Below are 22,236 nucleotides of genomic sequence, written 5' to 3'. Positions count from 1 at the left end.
ACAGCTAATATCATCCTCATTGGAGAAAAACTGAGAGCTTTTCCTCCATGGTCAGGAATAAGACAGGGATGCCCACTGTCATGACTATTATTTAACATAGTACTGGAAGTTCTAGCTTCAGCAATCAGACAACAAAAAGAAATAAAAGGCATCCAAATTGGCAAGGCAGAAATCAAACTTCCACTCTTTGCAGACAACATGATACTCTGTGTAGAAAACCCAAAAGACTCCACCAAAAAATTGCTAGAACTGATACATGAATTCAGTAAAGTTGCAGGATACAAAATCAACATACAGAAAACAGTTGCATTTCTATATACCAATAATGAAGCAGCAGAAAGAGAAATCAAGAAATCGATCCCATTTATAATTGCACCAAAAACCATAAGATACCTGGGAATAAACCTAACAAAATAGGTGAAAGATCTGTACTCTGAAAACTCTAAAACACTGATGAAAGGAATTGAAGATTACACAAAGAAATGGAAAAACATTCCATGCTCATGGATTGGAAGAACAAATGTTGTTAAAATGTCTATACTACCTAAAGGGCTTCTTGAGAGTGATAGATATCTGAGATGAAGGAGCCTCAGTTGCTTGGGGGACTTGAAAACTGGGAGAGTCTTACCTGTCTGATTTTAGCTTGGAAAGAAATAGATATTGGAAAGGAACATATGCTTGAGACTAGCTCTGTGATATTTTGGCACCATACTCTCCACGTTTTAACCACAAACCCACAGTTAACAGAGCCCTGAAGTGACTGTTTTTCAAAATAGGAAGATTGCCGAAATGCACACAGATATTTCTCTAATCCATTTCCTCCTCCCCATTTCTATAAGCGACACCATACTGCAGACCCTTGCTATCTCATGCCCAGATGATTGTAATAGTTCTTTTCTCTCAGCCTTGCCTCTGCCCCTTCCCTTCTCTATACTCCCTGTGCATCCTTCTCCCCGGCAGTAGTTAGAGGAATCTACCTAAAATTCAGATTTGAGCCTTTTCACAGCCCAGCTTAAATGTTCCAAAGGCTGCCACAGCTTCCAGCCTCATTTTTTCCCACCACTTTCTGCTCCACTGTTTACCTCCCAGATGCACAAATCCGCTTGTAGTTCCCATGCACCCAGCACACTTTCATGCCACACCCTACCTTTATTCACACTGTCCTCTATGTTTAATGCTTTTCTTGCCTTTTTTCCCCTTTATTTTTGGACCCTTATCAGTTATGAAATGTAACACAAATACATACAAGTAAATAAACATACATGTACAATTGAATGAACAAAGGCAATAGATCACTATCTAGGAAACAGATACTGCAATCATCTTCGCTCCCCTCCCCAAAGTCCCCCACTGCCACGCTGGAGTCAAACTCTCTCCTTCCTATGGGTACCCACTCTCTTGATTGTCATGATAATAATTTTTCACTTTTCTATATACTTTATCACGTATTTACACATCCCTACACAATATAGTGTGATTTTGCCTGTTTTTGAATATTACATGGATGGAATCACAAGGACTTTATTCTCTTGAACTTTATATGAATGGAATCACAATTTATCTTTAGTGTTTTATGTCCTGCTTCTTTTTCACAACACTAAATTTGTAAACGTCATCAATGTTTTTGGGGTACCTGTGCTTCATTCATCTTCATTGTTATACTGTGTTCCATTATATGAACATACTGCAATGCATAAATATCTGTATTTACAGTTGCATTCTACCGTTGATGGACAGTTCATTTGTTTTCAAAATTAGGCTATTACTAGCAATACTACTATGAATATTCTAGTACATGCCTCATGGTACACATAAGAAGCTTTTCTAAAGTAGAATTTTTCTAAAGTTTATACATATGGATGGACTTGCTGATCATAGGGTATGCTTATCTTCAGCTCTACTAGAAAATATCAAATTGCTTTCAAAAGTTGTTGTAATAACTTATACTACGCCAACATGCCAAAAGTTCTCATAACTCCATATTCTCTCCCAACACTTGGTATGTCAGACTTCTAATTACTACCTTCTCTCTGATACAATCCCAAGTGCCTGGAACAGTGCCTGGCTCATAGTAAGCATGCATTAAATATTTGTTGAATAAATTCATATTTCTTAATTTCCAAACATGAGAATTTTCTGATTGTCATTTTGTTATTGGTTAATAGCCTAAATTCATTGTAGTTGAAGAATACCTTCTGTTCAATATCAACTTTTCAAAATTTGTTGAAATTTGCCTAATAGACAAGTTTTTATTTATAATCATTACATATATATATATATGATGAAAGAATATGTGTTTTGCATTTGTTGGATGCAAGGTTTAGATATATCCATTAGTACAAATTTTTAAACAAATTTATAAGCTGTTTATAAAAATTTTCTATATCAGTGATTTTTCTGCTTATATTACAAATTACTAACAAGGGGTTATTATAATCTTCTACTATATTTGTGAATTTGTCCTTCTGGTAAATTTTTCTTTATATATTCTGATGTTATAAGTGTAATCTAAATTTTTTAATTGTCATAACTTCTAGTGAATTGAATCATCTTTATTATTAGGTGGTTTTCTTCTTCACTACTTATGCTTTGTCTTAAATTTTGACCGACATTAATATAGCTGCACCTGCTTTCTTTTGAATAGGGTGCATGATGTATCCCTTTCCATTCATCTACTTTCAGCCTGTTTCCTTAGGTTTTAATATATCTCTGGTAGATAGCATATAAGTAGATTTTTGTTTTGTTTTGCTTTTTTATCCATTTTGGCAACCTTTGTCTTTTGTCTGGAGCATTTAGTCTAATTACAGTTAATAACAATAAAATTAATATTTGGATTTAAACTATATATAGGGCCAGATAATAAATCTTCTAGGATTTGCAAACCATAAAAGCCTTTTAGGCTGTTGCAATTACTCAACTCTGCCAATGGAGCACAAAGCAGCCCTAGCAAATACGTAAATGAGTGTGTGGGCTGTATTCCAACTAAACTTTATTTGCAGAAACAAGCGGTGGGCCAGATTTGTCCAGTGGGCCATAGTTTACCAATCCTTGCTCTATGTGTAATATGTCTTTTTTACCCAGCTACTTTTAGAAATGTTTTCTTTACCCTTGGTTTTTAGCAGTTTGATTAGGATGTGCCTTGGCATATTTTCTTTAAGTTTATTCTGCCTAGATTTCATTACTTTCAAATTTGGAAATTTTTTAGCCATCACTTTTTATTTGAATATATTTTTAGTCCCCAACTCCTAAAACTTCAGTTGCATGTGTGTTAAGCTGCTTGATATATTTTGCAGATCACTTTTGTCCTGATCCTTTCTTTTTCAGTCTTTTTTCTCTCTGTACTTCATTTTAAATAGTTCCTATTTCTAGGTTTTCAAGTTCTCTAATCTTTTCTTCTATAGTCTATAATTTGCTATATTTCCTCCTGTGAAAATTAAAAAAATCTTTAAATTTGATAATCATGATTTTGTTCAATTTTAAACTTTAAAATTTATGCCACATAATCAAGATATTACTTGGCTCACAATATTATTTTACATATTTAAATTCAAAAAGTCACAGAATGAAACTATTTACTTAAACAGTATCATTCTCTTTTAATAGAAGTAACTTTATATAAGAGGTTTGACTTCAAACTGTCTTACTATTCCACTCTTTGGCCTCTATTGTCCAGAGACAGACACATTTAAACTCATTTCTTTTTTTTTTTAAGATTTTATTTGAGAGAGAGAGAGAGAGACAGAGCAGGAGTGGGGGGAGGGGCAGAGGGAGGAGAGGGAGAAGCAGACTCCCCACTGAGCAGGGAGCCGAGGGCTGAATCCCAGGACCCCAAGATCATGACCTGAGCCAAAGTCAGACACTTAACAGACTGAGCCACCCAGGCGCCCCTCAACTCATTTCTTTAATGAATATTTTGCAACAAGTTCCTTAAGTTTTCCATTTCTTTCACACTTGTAGAAATTCTTCCAACTGTAATAAACAATGATACTATTTCTTGTCTGGTTAGATGGAATTCATAAGTGGGCCTACTTTCTGCTATGTTTGCTATCAATTTCTCTGAAGAAAAGGTCTTCGAAGCAGGGCCCAAACCCTGACTCTGAATATTTTCCCACAGTTGACATTTAAACCAACAAATACAATCCATAATTTTTGAAACATTTCTATAATGCAACCTAAAGTCTGCCTTTAGTTAGCTTGCTCCTTTTTCTATTCCAAACAAAAAGTAATAATAATTCTTATAAAAATGTAAGAGAAATTATGTAACTTTATGAAGTATTTCCAAGAGTAACTTTGTCTTCTGAATCTTAAACTTCATTTCCACTAAACAGTTGAAAATTTGGGTGCTCAGATAATGGTACCGCTTTAGATAAAGGTCTTAATTCTTTTAAGTAGAGAAAGTACAAGTTCTTGAAAATCTCATCAAACACACTGGTGAAATTATGTAATGCGCGTCCTCATTTCTTTTCCAAACAGGTATACTGTGAGGGCTGTCTTGCACTCAGAGGCACATTAATGCTTGCAGGCAGTCTGGAGAGTAGTTTTGTACATGGAGACCATCTGTGAAAAATGTTCTCTTCACATTTCCCTTGAACAGAAGCTAAAATATTTAAAGGTTTTTAATTGTGACTTGAAACAGTTGTCTTCATAGATGATGATATCCCCTATCTTCCAAGCATCTGGTCCCTTTTAACTGTGTAATGTTCAGAATTAAGGACAATTTACATATTCAGTATCAGGATATTATATGTCATCAGCTTCACAGGAGTGTTCTGGGGAATCATCAGCCTCAGGCACCGAAGAATATTTAAAGATTCATCCATAGCTCTACGTCATTCAGCTTGTTCGTATTCTTCAGTGAGATTAATGCCTTCTTCAGAATACCTATAGCTTGCAGATTTAATTTAAACACTCGATTTTTAACTTATTTGACTTTACATTTTTTTCATTTCTTACACTGAACTTATTTGCTTTATCCTATAAGATACATAAAATGTTTCATGATACCAGTGTTGGTATTAACAATAAAACTACAGAATGAAGTTTAAGATTCTTCACAGTTTGTTTTGTTATTAGGATATATCCCACTAAGAAAGGTCAAAGTCCTGCCTTCAAAGGTCATGTGAAATGAATCTTTTTTTTTTTTTTGGTTGTGTTATCAATCACATGCTTAGGTTTACTTAGTTTGTTTTCAATTTAGGGATTGCTCTTTTTTTCTCTTTTTGATTTAATTTACTTTTTGAATATGTAAAATAATTACATGATTCTAAAGTCAAAACTACAAAAAAAGATATACTCAGAGGAATCTCTTCCAATCCTACCTGCTGGTCCTCGTTTCCCAACCCCAACTCCTATAAATAGCCATTTTTAATTAGTTTCTGGATGATCCTTTAATGTCTAATTTTGTACAAGAAGTAGCTACCACATACACCTTGCCTCACATTTTTATGACAATCATTCTATAGCAATGCAAAGAAATATTCCTATGTCTGTATGACTATGTCCACTATGTACTATAATTTATTTAACTATTCAGTTCCTCTCTCTTAATGGCATTCGGGATATTTATAGTCTTTTGCCACTAAAAATAATGCCACAGTGAATAACCTTGTGCATATATCATTCAAAATTTGTGCAGATGTACTTTTAGGATAGATTCCTAGAAAACACTTATCCCCTACACTTTTAATTGTGAAGGCTTTATAGAATTTTAAATGTCTGGTAAATGTGCTTGCTGGGTTAAAGGGTGAATGCATCTATTTGTAATTTTGCTAGATAGTACTAAATTCCCCTCCTTGAGGGCTGTATCATTCTACATATCAGTATGTCTCTTTCACCAGAACTTTGGCAACAGTGTGCTCTCAAACTTTTGGATTTTTGCCAACACAGTAAGAAATGCTATCTCGATGTAATGTAATTTGCTTCTTTTTTTGTTTTTAATGAGTTGAGTATGTCTTACTACTTTAAGGGCCACTTGCATGAATTTTTAACTATGTTTATGTCTTCTGCTCGTTTTTCCACTGGATTTGTCTTTTTATTTCTAGGCTCTCTTTTTATACTAAGGAGACTAACTTTTTCCTATGGTTTAAGTTGCAAATATTTTGTCCAGTGAATCATTTGCCTTTAGCCTTACTTGTGGTATCTGGGTCATGCAATTTTTAACAATGTTTATGTAATAGAATTTGTCTTTTATTGATTCTAGATTTCAAGTCACAGAAATGCTTTCCTTACTACTCCCATGGGTGATGTTTATATAGAAATCTACCCATGTTTTCTTCTATCATTTTTAGGGTTTCCATTTTTGTTATGGTTAGTTAACTAATCCATGCAGAGTTTATCTTGGTGTGCAGTATAAGCTATGAACCCAATTTTACCTATGTCCAAATGGTACCCAGTTGTCTCAGCAACATTTATTACAAAGTCCATTTCTTCATTGTTTTGCAGTATCTTTATCATATATGAAATTACTTTATGTACTGGATTTCTATTATGTTTCATTAGTGTAACTGTCTATTCATGTACCAATTCTACACTTTTAATTGTGAAGGCTTTATAGAATTTTAAATGTCTGGTAAGACTGGCCCCTCCCCATTGCTCTTCTTTTCAGAGTTTTTCCTGGAAAGTCTTACTTAGTTTTTTCCATATGAATTTAAGAATCAATTTATCTAGGGGCACCTGGGTTGTTCAGTTGGTTAAGTATCTGCCTTCCGCTCAGGTAGTGATCCTGGGGTCCTGGGTCCTGGGATTGAGCCCCGTGTGGAGTCTGCTTTGGGCTCCCTGCTCACTGGGGAGTCTGCCTCTGCCCCTCCCCCCAGCTGGTGCACACTCTCTCAAATAAAAAAACAAAATCTTAAAAAAAAAAGAATCAATTTATCTAACTAAAAACCAAAAAACTTGTTAGAACTTTTACTGAAATTATATTAAATTTACAAATTAAGGTATGTCTTTCATTTGTTCAAGTTTATTTTTGTAAACTTGGGGGAGTATTATAAAGTTTTCCTGTATGTATGAAGCCTACTGACTTCTGTCAATTGCTTTTATATCCTGCTACCTTACTGAATTATCTTTTTATTTTCAGTAGTTTTCCCATTGCTTTGCTTTCATTTTCTAAACACATGATTTTGTTTTCTACAATTCTCATACATCTAATTGCTTTCTCTGTATCAGTGCTGTGGCAAATACCTCCAACACCATGTTAGATGTTATAGTAATAGTGTGGACATCCTTGTTCTGTTTCAAACATTAGCAAGAATGCCTCCAGTGTTTTCCCATAAAAATAGTAAGATACTGGTAAGCAAGATGCTTTATGTGTTAGGAAAATACTCTTCTGTTCCTCTTTTGAAAATTATTTTTATTAGGAATACATCTTGAATCTTCTTAGATATTTTTCCAGAATCTATGGAGATAATCACAAGACCTTTCTTCTTTTATATAATATTAATAAACATATCAATGTATTTTTAACATTGAACTATCTTTGCATTCCTAAAGCAATTTCTACTTGGTCATGACATATCATGTTGTTTGATTCTATTAGCTAATATTGTATTTGGGATTTTTGCATTGATATTCATGAATGAGATTCATCTATAGCTTTCTCTTTTGTACGATCTTTATCAGATTTTGGTTTCAATGTTATATTTATTTCATTAAAGACTTTTTGAAGTTGTCTTTAAAAAAAACCTATTTGAAACATGTTGGATAATTTTTAGGGAGATTTTTAAGAAATATTCTATCCAGTATTTTAATTGTTTTCAGCAGATGGTTGGTCTAAATAATCTATTCCTTCTTTTTCCTGAAGAAAAAAACTTCCACCTTTCTTTACCTTATTTACTTCTTCTAATCCTTTCAGACTTTGTTCAGTTGTAATCTTTAAAAAGTTTTCTCTGACCCCCCGGGTTATGCTACATTGTCTCTTTTCTGGGCTTCTACTGGATGGCATTTATTATATAGCTGCATAATATTGAAATAATTCATTAATGTTATCATTATCTTCCATTAGTCAAAAGTTTCTTATGGACAGGAACCCTGTACTGCCTCCACTTTTTAACCTCCAGTGTCTAGTGCCAACCACACAGTGCCTGACATTTAGTAGTAGCCTTAATAAATATTTAACAAACTGATCTTTGATCAGATCCCCCAACACACACACACACACACACACACACACACACACACACACACACACACACACCTGTTTCCTCTCAAGTTCTTATCTTTGTAATTCAGCTAGGAGCATACAGTAAAAATCTAAGTCATTGTTGGCAAACTATACCTCCTCATCTTCAGTTTGTAGTCAGTCACCAAGCCCTATCAATTCTGACCTAAAATATTTCAAATTCACTCACTTCTCTCCCTTTATATGGCCACCACCCTAGTCCAAGTCCCTAACACTTCTTGCCTAGATCACTTATTTGCTATTTTTCCTATCTTAATCTTTACTCTGCTCCTTCTATAATCCACTCATCAGAAAGTCAAAGTGATCCTTTAAAAACACAGATGTGATTATGTCACTTGTATAAAACCTATCAATAGCTTCTTCTTTTGGGATAAAGTTCAGAATCCTTAGTGTGTCTACCAAGACCCTGGCTGATCTGGAGCATCTGTAACTTTCCAGCCTTAACTTGTGCCCTTTGCTTCCTTATCATTCTGGCCTCATACTCTTCTTCCAACTTCCTAAGCTTTTTCCCTCTCAGAGTCTTTGAATACTCTTGACCATTTGCTGGAGGGCCCACTCCCTACACCTCTGATAGACAGCTTTGATCTGGTTATATCCATTCATTTTTCAAATTCATGCTCAGGACAGTTTTCCTTTACCTCCCAGTCTTATTGAGCCTCTCTATTGAATGGCCATATCATCCTCCATGCTTTTCCTTTATAGAACTTATCACTACTGTGATTATTTTTGTGATTCTTTACCTAATGTTTATTTCTGACACTTACTGTAATTTTCCCGGAGGCAGGGACCATGTTGATCTTATTTTCATCTGTATCTTCAGCATCATAAGGAACAGCACGGTAATAGAATTTAATAAGTATTTACTGAATGAATGGATGAATGATGAGTGAACGAACAAAGAACTAGTTACTGAATTCTGAGCAAGAAGCTTGAGGAAAATTTCTCTATTTCCCCTCTAGGGGGAGGCCTACTCCTACTAGAAATAGCATGGGCCTCAAGAGAGCACAAAATTCTCAAATAAGTTAGTAAGCTTCTTAAGTCCCTGAAACTGATTCAGAGAATCCAATCATTCCTTGCTAGTAGAACTCTCCAGATCAGTCTAGACCACCCAGTGGTACCAGACAAGTGAGCATTTCCTCTGTTAATTTCCCTTCCTTGAACAATCTTGAAATCCTTCCTGCTAGAGTTTGTCTATCCCAGTTTGCTAGGTGATTTAGCTGTAACTGCCCACATTCTTGGAAAAATAGTATCTATGTATATGTAATTTAAATATTATCATTAACATTGTTATTTCTATTTTTACTGCATCCCCCCCAAATCCTTTAGGCATTCTTTCTCTACAAAGTCTCAAAATGTTTTAAAATGATTCTAATTGTGGAAAATATTGGTAACCTATGAGGCCAAAAAATAATAAAATATTGATGAAAAGCTAATTTTCAAAAAGTAGCAATTCATAGATTTCCCTGAGCCTTGGGGAAAGTTAAAAGGAAAAATAAAAAGAATAGAGTTTGAAAATTGGGAGCATGTCTGCTTCTGAGCAGTTTCTGAAAGAAGTCCTTGTTTAATCCTGTTGACACGTGTTGGGAGACTACCCCTGCTGCACACTAATACTGTTCTTTTCTCTGCTGAACTACTTTTTCTAGGACAAAGTTTAAGTGTAAAAAAAAGTTTCAGAAGGCTTATATTTCTCTGAACTTTTTCCTTTTCCTTTGCTCTATTTCCAAAGCTCCTTTTCAAATTTTCTTTTAAATGTAACTTCTGACTTCTTTTTCAGGGTCAAGGACCAGTACATAGAGGCATTCCACTATTCCTGTCTTTGGAATGTCAGTTCACTTTAGTTCTCTAACCTTGATAAGAGAATATGTTTCTCCATCACTGTCTGCCCTGCAGTGTGAGCACAGAGCCTGGAACAAAGTAGGTGCCAGTAAATGTTTGATAAATGTAAGAATGAATGGATCTGAAACCTCCTTTGGTTGTGAAGTAGATTTTTCAGACACTATGAAATAATCCGTATAGATGGCCTATGCGAGTCTCACTGGGAGACTAATCATTCTATATTTATAAGATGTTGGGAGTCTCCCAGAATTTATACACCCTAACATTTACCAATCAAGAACTTTTGAGAAAATAGACAACCCAGGGGAAAATTCATAGTTTTTCAAGGAAGAAATGGATAGACATGAGATAGCTCAAGCTTTTAGAAAATGTGTAGGATGTCAAATCAAAACTTCTCAGAAAAAAATTCCACCCAAACCGTGGGAACTGTGGATATTATCTGAATAGTCTGTTCAGAAACCCTAATGCTGTACAAAACAACAAAGAAAAAAATAGATTTAAAACGTTTGGCAAAATGTTAATATGTTAACATACGGATGATGGATAGAAGGAGTTCGTCGTACTATTCTCTCTGGTTTTTCCAGTATGCTTGAACATTTATGTAACACAAATAACATATAAAAATTGAAGCTTGGAATCGGCACTGTCTTTACCCTGCTTTAGGAAGGGAGCACCAGAAGAAGCAAAAATGGAATGGAAACTATGTAGACTTTGGCATCTCATAATTAAGCCTTCACAGGTCCCATTAATATAGTAGTATTATGATAGCCATAAAGCTATTCTTATCTGATGAGAGAGTAAAAATTTTGGGAGCAAGAATTTTTGCTTAGGAATTACAGAGATTCAGAATTATAGAAATGTAGAAATATCATAAAAATAGAAAGATATTCAGAGATCATTTCAGCCAATGCTCTCACTTGACAAGTGAGAAAACTGATGCCCAAAGAAATGGGATGAAGTAACTATCAATCTCAGAGCCAGGACTTCTGTACTTCTGTACTCTGGTTTCTCTTTCCACCTGGGTGGCATATGACATAGAACAAAAGCTGCCAAGGCAGGGAAACTCAGGTGCACTATTTTCATTTGCTGCATCCTTTGACCCTATTGTTTCTGCTGTGTACACGTGGGGACCTCCTTCTTTTGTGCAGTGGATATTCCAAGACCGAGTGGTAGACTCAGAACTAGACTGAAAAAAATGAAAGCCAGAGAGGCAGTCACCAACCCCTCAATAAGTCAGTTGTCTGAAGCTTGTGCTCCACTTAGAGGAAGCTATGGGTGGTGCCAAGCAGAGCATCATCTTACTGGGTCTAGAGAGAGGGAGACCTAGCACATCTTGGCCCACTGCCTCATGCAGTGGACTTTACTACACATCTGCCTCTTACCTCATTAATTCCTCAGTCAAGTAGGATTCCAGGGAATTCCAGGGAGAATATACCATTGGGGTATTAACGTGAGTCACACAGTTCTAGACACAGGGGTGGGAGTTTGACAGGTACTGACTGAAACAAGGTTAGGTATGACAAGACACGCAGTGCCTTGATTTATCTATGATCTTCCTTTCCGATGGCCAGGAAGGACTTAGGTTCACAGGATGAACTTCCCCATTTTGGATCAGCACACAGGTCTCTTGCCCTTGTGTCTGAAGGTTTAACATTCTCTAGGGCCCTAGAGAATAATACAGATTTCTGGTTTAGAAGCAATGGGCATAGAATCAAACAGTTTCCATTCCCTGAATTTGATCAAATGCCTTAGGGTAGCTTGTTGGGGAGGGGGGACGGGTCTAGCCTCCACATATCATTCAGATTCCTTCAACCTTTCCTAAGTAAATCTATGAATTAAAAGCAGTGTAGTTAATATGTAGCTACAGCTTCAAGTCAACTCCCCGGACTCCATCCCAGTCAGAGGGCTGTCCCTAAGCCCTTCTTCCATAGAGCTGCCAATGACCAAAGCAGCCTTTAATTCAGAGTGTGGAATTGGTGGCTTATAGACTTATAGAATGTTGCCTGCTTTCAAAATGATTCTTTTTCTTTTTTTTTAATGTTGCCAATATTTGCAATTGGGGAGGATTCACTTTTCTAAAAATCTGGATTTCAGCTTCTTTTGAAAAACTGGATAACCTTACCATAGCAGAGTGGCGGAGGTGGGGGACACATTCCTGCATGGCAAAAATCTTTGGAGTTTGGAACTCAGAGGAGACTCACTCTTCAGACAAGGCATGAGCTTTTCCATTTCATCATCCCCTTGGGGATGTTCATGAACTGTCTGGGCCTTGCTTTCCTCTAAAACTCATTCGATTATGTTGCTTAGAACGCGCTTTGGGGAGTATGTGCCGGGGCGTTTTTTGTTAAACATCTCAGCACTGAAAGTCGTCCTGTGTAGGCTGCTTCACCCTTTACCTGACCACTACGTCCTGCGGGCTTCGAATGTTTACGCTTTGCATGGAAAGTACATCACTGAGAGGTGTCAGCCTCTCTCGGGTGGGAAGGGTTCTGTAAGCATGTACCTCTTTTTCAGTCTTCAACATCTGGGCTACTACACCTCTTGGGTGGTTATCTTCGGTATAGTTCCCTTTGAGGGAGGGTGGACAGTATCCAGGAGGGTTCAGAAAAGCATATATGCGTTCCAATATTACGAATAATGATGGAAGTCTCTTTCATTTTCCCCAAACACTTCTTACTAACAGTTCCGTCTCCTACGCAACTGATCAAGTGTAGCGAGTTTAGAAATGAGGTGCTCAGGCCCTACCTCAGTTGGAGACAGTGGGAGGCAGCGGAGGGCACCAAAGGACCCACTACAGGCCTGGTCCATACTGGCGCGGCCCCACAGAGTCGGCCCAAAAGCCGGGGCCGGTGAGCTTCCGGCCTACCGCTGCCTCCCCCAGTTGCCGGGCTGCGGCCGAGAGCGCTACATTGCGCCTGCGCCCAAAGCCTCAGGCGGGCAAAGGAAGTAATCTGTTAACTACACCTGGGCAGGACGGAGGCGGCCTCACGAGTCTGCGCAGGCGCACCCCGCCTGCAGCCATTGGCCGGTGCGCAGGCACCCATCCCAGTCACCCTTCACATCCTGTAAACAGAGGGGCCCGCTGGATACAACAACTTCTGTTTCCGGGTCACACCTTGACAGCGGCTTTCACCACCCAGCTCAGCCCCGCGGTTTGGTGAGTGCGTACCTCGCTGCGGGAATGCCTGCAGCCAGGTTCCTTAACCCGTGGCACTACGCCCAGTAGCTCTTTCTCCATTCCCAGCTTGGGTTTCGTTAGTCCTCGAGGCAGAGACAGGGTTCCCGGCCTTGGGGGAATCAGGGCGGGGGTTGGTTAGCCTCCGGGACTCCACCCGCATAGATTGCGCGACCTGCTTTCACCCCCCGCTCTGGGAGACCTGCCGGCATTGCTGCGATCTTTGCGGATCCCATGCGGAAAGTGACATCACACGTCCTCGCATTTCGTGCCCTTGCCCTTCGGCTCTTTGCCTCGGCAAGACGCAGCTGCCGCGAGCCGCCTCCACCCCTCGCCCCAGCAGGTGTGGTGGGGTGGGGGGGCGCCCCTGGCTGGGTTGAGGGTCTCCCTGCTTGGGCGGAAGCCGAGGCCTCACTAGCACCAAAGGTGTTGAATGTCGGCTCTCTCCTACTTTGCTGCTAGCATCGCAATAGAAAACCCTTTGGTGTTTTCTCTGGATCCGAAGTGAAAGAAAACCGGAGGAGAGAGGGCTCTCAGTTCCAGCAGAGGAAAGAGGCCACGTGGGGTCAAAGGGCGCACGGGCTACTGTCTGGAGATAGGTCAAGCTTACGTTTCCTTGACCCATCCCCACATTGCATGTTGTCACTCTTCACCAGGAGCTTCGATGCAACAGCAGAGAACCACTGGTCATGTCCTGAGTTAGGAGTTCTTAGCCTGGAGTCCCAAGAGTGCCCTGAAAATGATTGCAGGGTTTAGTCTCTTCAGATTATCGTAGCCCAGAAACGGTTAACAGTTTGAGTCTAAGCCTTCCACTTTAGATGTTGTCTTCTGCCCCCATTCTTGGAATCTCTGATTCAAATGCACCTCTTCTTTTTTCTCCTTTTCCCTTACAACAAAGAAGTATAAGATACAGACCCTTGTCTCTTCATTTAGTGGCTGTTGGGTTAAAACATATGCCAAGTCTAAACTATCTAGAAAATTTCAGAGAGACATATAAACAAGTGTGTAAGCTTATTCATTCATAATAACGTAGGGGAGAAGAATGCCCAATATGAATCGTTGATACCTATGAATTGAACATTGTTAACCTGCATTCTATTAATTAATACTGTATATAGTTTAAACAGATAAATGGCTACTGATTAGCAAAATAGAAACTATTCAAATTTATAATATATTACATAATGCATAAGGGGATACTCCATCACGAAAAGCAAAAATTTTGTAGTGTGAAATGACCAAAATAATTTTAGGTTTTTTACCTTAGTGGTCCTCATATGCATAACATATTTAATTATGCAAGTTGTGAATTTTTTAGGATTTAAAGTAATAATCTTTACAGTAATTCAACAAATATTTATTGAGAACCTGCCATGTGCCAGGAACTATTGAAAATAACACTGTATTTACCCTCAAGGAACTTAACAGTTCAATAAGAACACATATTCCTAGAGAGCTGATACTGAATACTATATATTCTCTACAGTTTTTGATATATGCTTTTTCATGGGAATGCCCCACCTTGTTTGCTATAATTTTAAATGTTTCCCAACTAGTATATGGCTCTTAAACAGCCAAAACTTTTATCAGTTAAATTTAGGTATGTTGCATTATTTTCTTCCATGCTAGAACTCTCTGTCCAATGAACATATATTTGCCCAAATCTATTTCTTAGTTGTCATGAACGGTCAGTTATTAAAATTTTTAATTCGTTTTGCACTCTTAAATCTCGTTTTCCTACAACCACAAGCATATGTCATTGGTATGAACTTTGCAGTTTTTTCTAATTTTATATACATGACTAATTATACTTTTGAGATTCTTATTTTAGAATATGACCTCAAATATTTCCCATTTTTTTCTTTACTGAAGACATTTTAATCTGATGCCTCGTCATTGTTAACATAGATGTATTTCCTCCATAGCCTTTTCCCTCTCTTCACACAGGTATTGATCACTTGTATAGCCTTTAGTCAATCAAGCAGTATTAATTAAATACCTACTTTTTGTGAGATTCTGTGGCTGGTCTTACATGAACAAAAAAATAGAAGACAGGGACCTTGCCTTCTAATTGATTACAATTTAGAGGAGAAACAATATGAATATGAATATAAATATACTGCAGGGCCAAATATAACAAGTAAGCTAAAAGTGATGGTGATAGTGAAGACCACAGAATCCAGAGGAGGGAAAGAATATTTTGTGTCATCTTCAGACTTTAAAAAACATCCCCTTGCTTGCCTAGTCTTGTTTGTAAACTACACAGAGCTCCATGGGGGTCTTGGGCCTCTTGGGGAAATCTTGTTCCAGACTAGTTCAGAATGTAGAATGGAGGTGCCGAGGGTCAGAGCATTTTTATCCGGGTTAACCCAGCTCCCTAAGCAGCTATTACAATCTGTTTCTTTATGATTCAGAAAAAATATTAATTAATCATTGATCTCTTTGAAATCTACTTTTACTATTGGGAAGGCCTCAGAGAACTCCCAATCCTAGGGACAGGTATGCTCAGTGATATTGTGTATGCCTAAAACTTCTTTGTTTCAGGCAGTTTGGAGCATGTGAACATACTCTGAGCCTTGATGAGTTCCAGTATGTGGTATATTATGCAGAGCATTCAGAGCAAATACTCTCTCTCAGAGCGCTTAATCCGAACAATCGCTGCCATTCGTTCCTTCCCACATGATAATGTAGAGGACCTCATCAGAGGGGTGAGTGTGCTGGATTGACGGAGAGTCCTGTGGGAGGTGAAGCGGGAAAGCTCCTGGGGAATCGTAATAGATTACAGATTTGTAGCATTGACTCAGCACAAGGTCACAAGGAGTTTTTACAGTCCTCCTACGTGTATTAGCTTGACCATGAAAATACATTTTCCTTGTGTTTTGCTTCTCTTTCCTTCTCCCTTTCACTTTGTGCATCCGATATTTTCTTCAGGAAATGTGTTCTAGATAACCCTAGCCTCACATTCTTTGTAAAATCTCTGTCTGGATATGGTACATTGGGATCCAGCAAGCTCAAAGTCTTCTACACATGTTTTACTAAGGGAGGAAGGAGATGAGCAAAGCAGAAGTGGTTTTCAAATCCTTGTGGTTTATAATAATTACACAGAGAGATATCACTTGCCATCTATCTTGACAACAGCCCCTAAAGTGCATGGTAATTTTTGACTTAAGAAAACATCTTAACATGTCTAACCACTGCTATTCAGCAATTGCTACATGACTAGTATCCTAGACGGTCTTTGGTCTTTGATATGTTTTTCTAAATATTATTCCTGTTGAAGAGAAGTTACAGGGTAATTTTTTGATCACTAGAAAATGCATCCAGATGCTTACTTTTGTACGTTCTTTTCAACAACTGTGGAGTCCTTATTTACTGCCTGGAGCTCTATAGCTGCTTCGAAGTTGGGTGCAGCTTTGAGAAGAAATAGTCATACAGCGTTAGCTTGTTCTCAGCAAAAGCGGTACCAGAGGATTCAGCAGTGGGAAGTTTGTCACATTCTAATTCTAGCTCTGCTGCTGAGTCATTCAGCGACTTTGGTCTGCCTGTAGGCTCCCCATCTCCTTTCATCAGATTTGAAACAGAAGTACCAGCAGGGTCTAGGTAGCAAAGAATGCCGATGCTAAGAGGCTACTTTGAAGATGTTTACAAACAAAAAGATAACATTAAGATGACCTTACTATTAATGATGGTCATCTGTTGAATGCCAGAAGGAGCGTGCCAGTTCTGGTTTCAGTCTGACAGACTCACTTTCCTGACTTTTTCAGAGCCTGGTGGCCATAGAAAGTGGATTGCTTTTCCAGCTTTCCTGCCTGATGCTAAGTTTCCCACTGCTTTTACACATGAGATCATGTCCTCAGTGATGTCCAGATGACCATCTGGCAAGTTACCTTGTGGGAAAACATAATAATTCAATCTAAGGAATCAATAGTTCCTTTCCTTCATCTTCAGTGTATTCTCTTGGTTTGGATATTGTTTAACAAACAGGACTGGAAACTGGGACCTGTAGTATGTTTACAGTGCGGTCAGAGCTAGAGCCCTCTTCCGCCCCCAGACTCCATTCTGACTCTTTTCCTGCCCAGTGAGCCAGAGCCGAGCACGCTGACCGGAGTTTCCTTCTGCCTGTAGGGAGCAGATGTGAACTGTACCCATGGCACACTGAAGCCCCTGCACTGTGCCTGCATGGTGTCAGATGCTGACTGTGTGGAGTTACTCCTGGAAAAAGGAGCGGAGGTAAAACTTTTTAACACTGTCACATTAATGACCCACTAAAGCTTGAGCTTCGCATTTCCTTAACATTTCTGTCTTTTCTCCCATCTCTTCCCACCTTCTAGCCCGTGGTAACATTGGCACAGCCAATATTAAAGCAAAATGTAATGGTAAATATATATAGTGATCCAAAGGATTTCATTCCTTTGCCTTTCTTTCTTAAGTTGTCTGTGGCTCCAGGAAGAGGGAGTTTTATTTCCCCTTTCTCTCCCAGCCTTCCTCCTGGGCTTGTTTACCTTTCTATTCAGTCCTCTCATTGCCCATTGACTGTCCAGGTGCTCTAAGTACAGAGGCCCCTCAAGTGATGAAATGGAAACCATTGACAACCCGCTACCGGACATGCACTTCTAATACCACCGTTACTGGGAGATAGATCTCATTAGGTAATCCATTCCTCAGAAGTAGCTGCTGGTGCTATTTCTGCCCACTCATTATTCATTTATCGTGTCTTGTTCCTATCTTCTTTTTAATGTATCTTAAGATAAGAAACAGATTAATTCATACTGGCATTAGCAGGAGGCAGCATAGTGTAGTGAATGATTAAAAGAGTGGACTCTGGAGCCAGACTTCATGGATTTGAATCCCAGCTCTGTCACTTCCAGCTCTTGTGACTTTGAACAAGTTACTTAATTTTTCTTTGCCTCAGTTTCCCTATCTGTAAAATGGAGATGATAATGGTATCTTCTTAAGGTTGTCAAGTATTTAGTTTTACACTGGCATGTAGTAATTGCTAAGTCAGTGCTTGTTAAATAAATAAATAAGCAGTTTTGACTCTTTGTAAGCAATCTGGAAGTTGCAGATGCTGAGGCGCTAATTGGAATCAGACATGCTGTGAAGCTGGTGTGCAGGCCCCAAACACATTGGTCAGTAAGCCCGAGGCACCAGCCCCCAGCACCATCATCTCCACACGGCCATGCTGTTCATGGCCATACTGTCCTCTACTTGTCATTATCTTTTCCATCACTCTTGGGGGGGACGCTGAAATGAAAGCCAGTGATTAATATCAATGACGAAAATACCCTGGGGGAAAAAGGTCTTTAGCTAAATAGAGAGTTGAACTCAGTTAAATATTCCAGCGTATTTTTATGGCATTTTGAGGGGAAGATAATATGCTAGATAAAATTTTGGTTTTAAAGTGTTTGCAGCCTTCAGAAATTATAAGTAATGTTGATTTTCAGCAAGTCAGCTGCTTTTCCAGCATTGGAAGATCTGTGATCTTCCCTTTACATGGCTTTTATCAAGGCTCTCATGTGACTGCACAGCGTATATTTGCAAGGGTGCTGATTGGATTCAGAATTTGAGCCTCTCTGTATGGCTAAAGAACACAGCAAAACTACATAGGCAGAGTTTGGCCTCATTTTTCAGTCTGGTTGCCATTAGCCACAGGATAGAGTGAGCTGGGATAAGGAAAATAATCCAGAACCTTTACTCTGGCTAATATATTCAAGCTAACTTTCCAATAAATATCTTCCAGAGTAGTTACGAGGATTTAGACTTCATCTTCTCTTTTTTTACCCCTTCCCCCATGGTAGAGATCCTAGTGAATAATAAACAAGAACATAGCAAAAACCCAAATAAAGCAGGCCAACTAATCAGTGCACAGAATAGAGTGCTGATTGTATTGAGACCATTCTCTTCCCATTTGCTCCTAAGCTCCTGCCATACCTCCTCTTGATCACCAAGACTTGCTGGGAATTTGTTGACTCTTATATTCAGAACATGACGTAGCAAAGGTCTTGGATAAACACATGCAAGCTGCTTTTGCCCACCCATCTTCCTCTCGGTAGTCTAGCTACGGTAATATAGTTCCTCCCTCTTTACAGGTGAATGCCCTGGATGGTTACAACCGAACAGCCCTCCACTATGCAGCTGAGAAAGATGAGGCTTGTGTGGAGGTCCTCTTGGAATATGGTGCAAACCCCAATGCACTGGATGGCAACCGAGACACGCCACTTCACTGGGCAGCCTTTAAGAACAATGCCGAGTGTGTGCGGGCCCTCCTAGAGAGTGGGGCCTCTGTCAATGCCCTGGATTATAACAATGATACCCCGCTCAGCTGGGCCGCCATGAAGGGAAATCTTGAGAGCGTCAGCATCCTTCTTGATTATGGTGCAGAGGTCAGAGTCATCAACCTAAAAGGCCAGACGCCCATCTCCCGCCTCGTAGCTCTGCTAGTCAGGGGACTTGGAACAGAGAAAGAAGACTCTTGCTTTGAGCTCCTGCACAGAGCTGTTGGACACTTTGAATTAAGGAAGAATGGCACCATGCCACGAGAAGTGGCCAGAGACCAGCAGTTGTGTGAAAAACTGACTGTCCTGTGCTCAGCCCCAGGAACTCTAAAAACACTCTCTCGCTATGCTGTGCGCCGGAGTTTGGGACTCCAGTATCTACCAGATGCGGTGAAGGGCCTTCCACTGCCAGCTTCCCTGAAGGAATACCTGTTACTTTTGGAATAGGCTGCAGGAGACGTTTGCACCCTCACGCAGGCAACCCTGGGGGAGGTTTTTCTCTGCCGTCCTCTCTTTGTCTTGGAAAACAGGAAAAGCAGTTGTCCCTGTTGTGTGGTTTGTATTTAGAGACAACGTGTCACAACAGTAACCTCCACACCATCTCCCCTCCCCAAACCAAGCAACCAAACAAAAAAAAAATCCCTCACTTTTGTTTTCTGTTTATTGCTTACTTGGCTTTTTATATTGCACCCTGCAAAAGAAGAGGTCTCCCCCTACCCTCCCCTTTAGGGAAAAAGTCAACAATGCAACAAAATTCTCTAGGAAAATGAAGAGTATTTAAACAGTGTGTGTTTAGTTTTCCTTTGGGAACATGATTAACATTTCAAAAGAATCCCTCTAGAAGCATTATAACTGGTCAGTGAAGAAGTTTAAGAAAATTCCAGCTAACACATGTGGCCCAAAAAGATGATACTACAACCTCAAATGGTGTGCAGATGCACAGTTGGGCGGGATGATATGGATGATACCCTAGAGTGCCCTGTCACGGAGCGTGCAAAAGGGACTGGCCACCTCTCTCACCATCAAAGGAAAGAGCAGTCTTTGCCTCTTTTCCATTGGTGTGCCTGAGGGTTACAGTAGTTCAGCAATGCTATTTCAGAAATAACATTGTCTTGCTGCTTTCCACATAGTAGAAGAGATAGCAGGTTCTGAGCAGTCCTAAGAACTCAAATGTCCTAAGAACTTTTCTCCTGATGCAGTTCTTTCTCTTTGTGAAAGCCAGTTTGTTCCAATGGGCTTAGCAGGTGTTTGTACACCTTAGGTGAAGGTTTTACCCCAGCAGGGGACAAGATGGGCTGGGCTGCCTTTTCCCACGGGTCTTCATTTCCCCATGGGCAGCTCACTCTGCTAAGAGTTGGGAGTTATTTTCCTTTCAGTTGTTTTGGAAACTTTGCTTTTTACTGATCTATACAAGACATCGGGGAGTGGAGGGTGCCAGGGAAGAGCATTATAAGAGCTTCTTTTGAGATGGCCCACCTACTCAAAAAAGAACTGCTTTAGTGAACCATACTTAAGTCAACAATACTCTTTCTTTTCATGTGCCTAAACTAGAGCAAGTTGTTATTGATCTTGGATGACCCAGATGCAAATTTGAAAACTTTTTTTTTTTTAATCGATTGGGAACCACAAATAAAAATGACTGGAATCTGCTGACACAGCTAATTTGAAAAACAATGTCTGCTTTTGCCCTTTTGCTGTTGGTGGGTTTTTTTTTTGCCCACTTGAAAAAAAAGAAATAAACACTTCTAAAAGCGAGTTTGGCAATTTCTACTGTTCCTACTTTTCTCCACATCATTAAATCCCTGGGAGCCCTGTTGGCCATAACTCTGAAATGGGGCTGTCACTACCCTCCTACTAAGCTGGTTTGAAGATGCAGTGCTAGCAGTGCTTGGTATTTACTGTTAAGTTCTCTTCCCCTTAAAGAACTGCACAGAGAGCATTTGGCTGCTTTAATTCTGGACTCCGACAAGCCTTCTCAGTTTCTGTTTAGAACTGTCTTCAGGGTATAGAGGTAATGCTTTGGACAGCCAGCAGAAGTGATGTATTACAGCTGATCCGTCCTCCACCACTGGTAAAACCTTGAACCTCTTCCTGCTTCATCAAGCAAGTGAGGAGACTGGGTCGGGAGGAATATGTATGCTTGTGCTGAGAGCCACAACAGGGCACCGTCCTGTCAGTTTGGAGGCTCCCGAAGTCCAACTGCATGACATGGTCACTTGGCTGATGAGGAGGAAGAAGCTGTTGTTAGGGCACAGAAAACAAACTGAGCTGAATAAGAACTGACAACTTTCTAAAGCCCTATTTCAGCCAACCCACCAAACCAGGTCCCGGGCCGGGGGTCTCTTTCCCAGGCTTTCAAAATGTGCATGTCTCCCCACAAACGGAGTCTGCCTTTCATCTAGGAAGGAGTACAGGGGAAGAGTTGAGAAGGAAGAACCCTGAGTTGTCAGAAGAGTACAGATCGTGGGATGGCTGGAAAAAAAGCACCCCTGGGAAATAGGTAGACGATCAAAAGGTGAAACACAACCTCGTGCTTAAGAGAGGCTGACGCATCCTGTGGCTGCAGAGGATGCGGGAGGGACTGGTGTGGTATGAGGGTAAGGACCAGTGTACAATGTTCTAGGACCTTACGTACAGAGCCAAGAGTTGCTGCGGGAAATAAGCCAGGAGGTGGAGAGAAGTACATGGGGTGATTGTGTGGGCTGCATCTTCCCAAGTGTCTGAGCAGAGTCTGGTCCTTAGGGCTGACAGTACGACATCTACTTGTGCAAGTG

The 22,236-nt window shown here is 39.6% G+C and overlaps 1 protein-coding gene and 1 pseudogene across 3 annotated transcripts; one reads left to right on the top strand and one right to left on the bottom strand.

Moving 5' to 3' along the window:
• Nucleotides 1–3,901: 3,901 nt before the first annotated feature.
• On the bottom strand, nucleotides 3,902–4,898 carry LOC114224079 (ERO1-like protein alpha pseudogene; annotated as a pseudogene).
• An 8,184-nt stretch (nucleotides 4,899–13,082) lies between these two features.
• On the top strand, nucleotides 13,083–21,217 carry ASB8 (ankyrin repeat and SOCS box containing 8). Of its 3 annotated transcripts, none has more exons than XM_028123144.2 (4): nucleotides 13,083–13,169; nucleotides 15,736–15,895; nucleotides 17,313–17,417; nucleotides 19,277–21,217. In XM_028123144.2, exons 2-4 carry the CDS (start codon nucleotides 15,767–15,769, stop codon nucleotides 19,907–19,909), a joined length of 867 nt encoding a protein of 288 aa, XP_027978945.1. In that variant the 5' UTR covers nucleotides 13,083–13,169; nucleotides 15,736–15,766; the 3' UTR covers nucleotides 19,910–21,217. The 3 variants fall into 3 exon arrangements, with proteins under 3 accessions (XP_027978945.1, XP_027978948.1, XP_027978946.1); XM_028123145.2 differs by having other exon boundaries at nucleotides 13,103–13,169; nucleotides 15,732–15,895; XM_028123147.2 differs by lacking the exon at nucleotides 15,736–15,895 and having other exon boundaries at nucleotides 13,089–13,169.
• The last annotated feature ends 1,019 nt before the right edge of the window (nucleotides 21,218–22,236 follow it).

The sequence above is a fragment of the Eumetopias jubatus genome, unplaced genomic scaffold, assembly GCF_037043125.1.
Source record: "Eumetopias jubatus isolate StellerSeaLion01/CBP00866 unplaced genomic scaffold, mEumJub1_p1.0 scaffold_8, whole genome shotgun sequence".
In the NCBI taxonomy this organism is placed as follows: Eukaryota; Metazoa; Chordata; class Mammalia; order Carnivora; family Otariidae; genus Eumetopias; species Eumetopias jubatus.
Note: the sequence above shows the minus strand (reverse complement) of the source record. Positions and strands in the feature narration are given on the sequence as shown.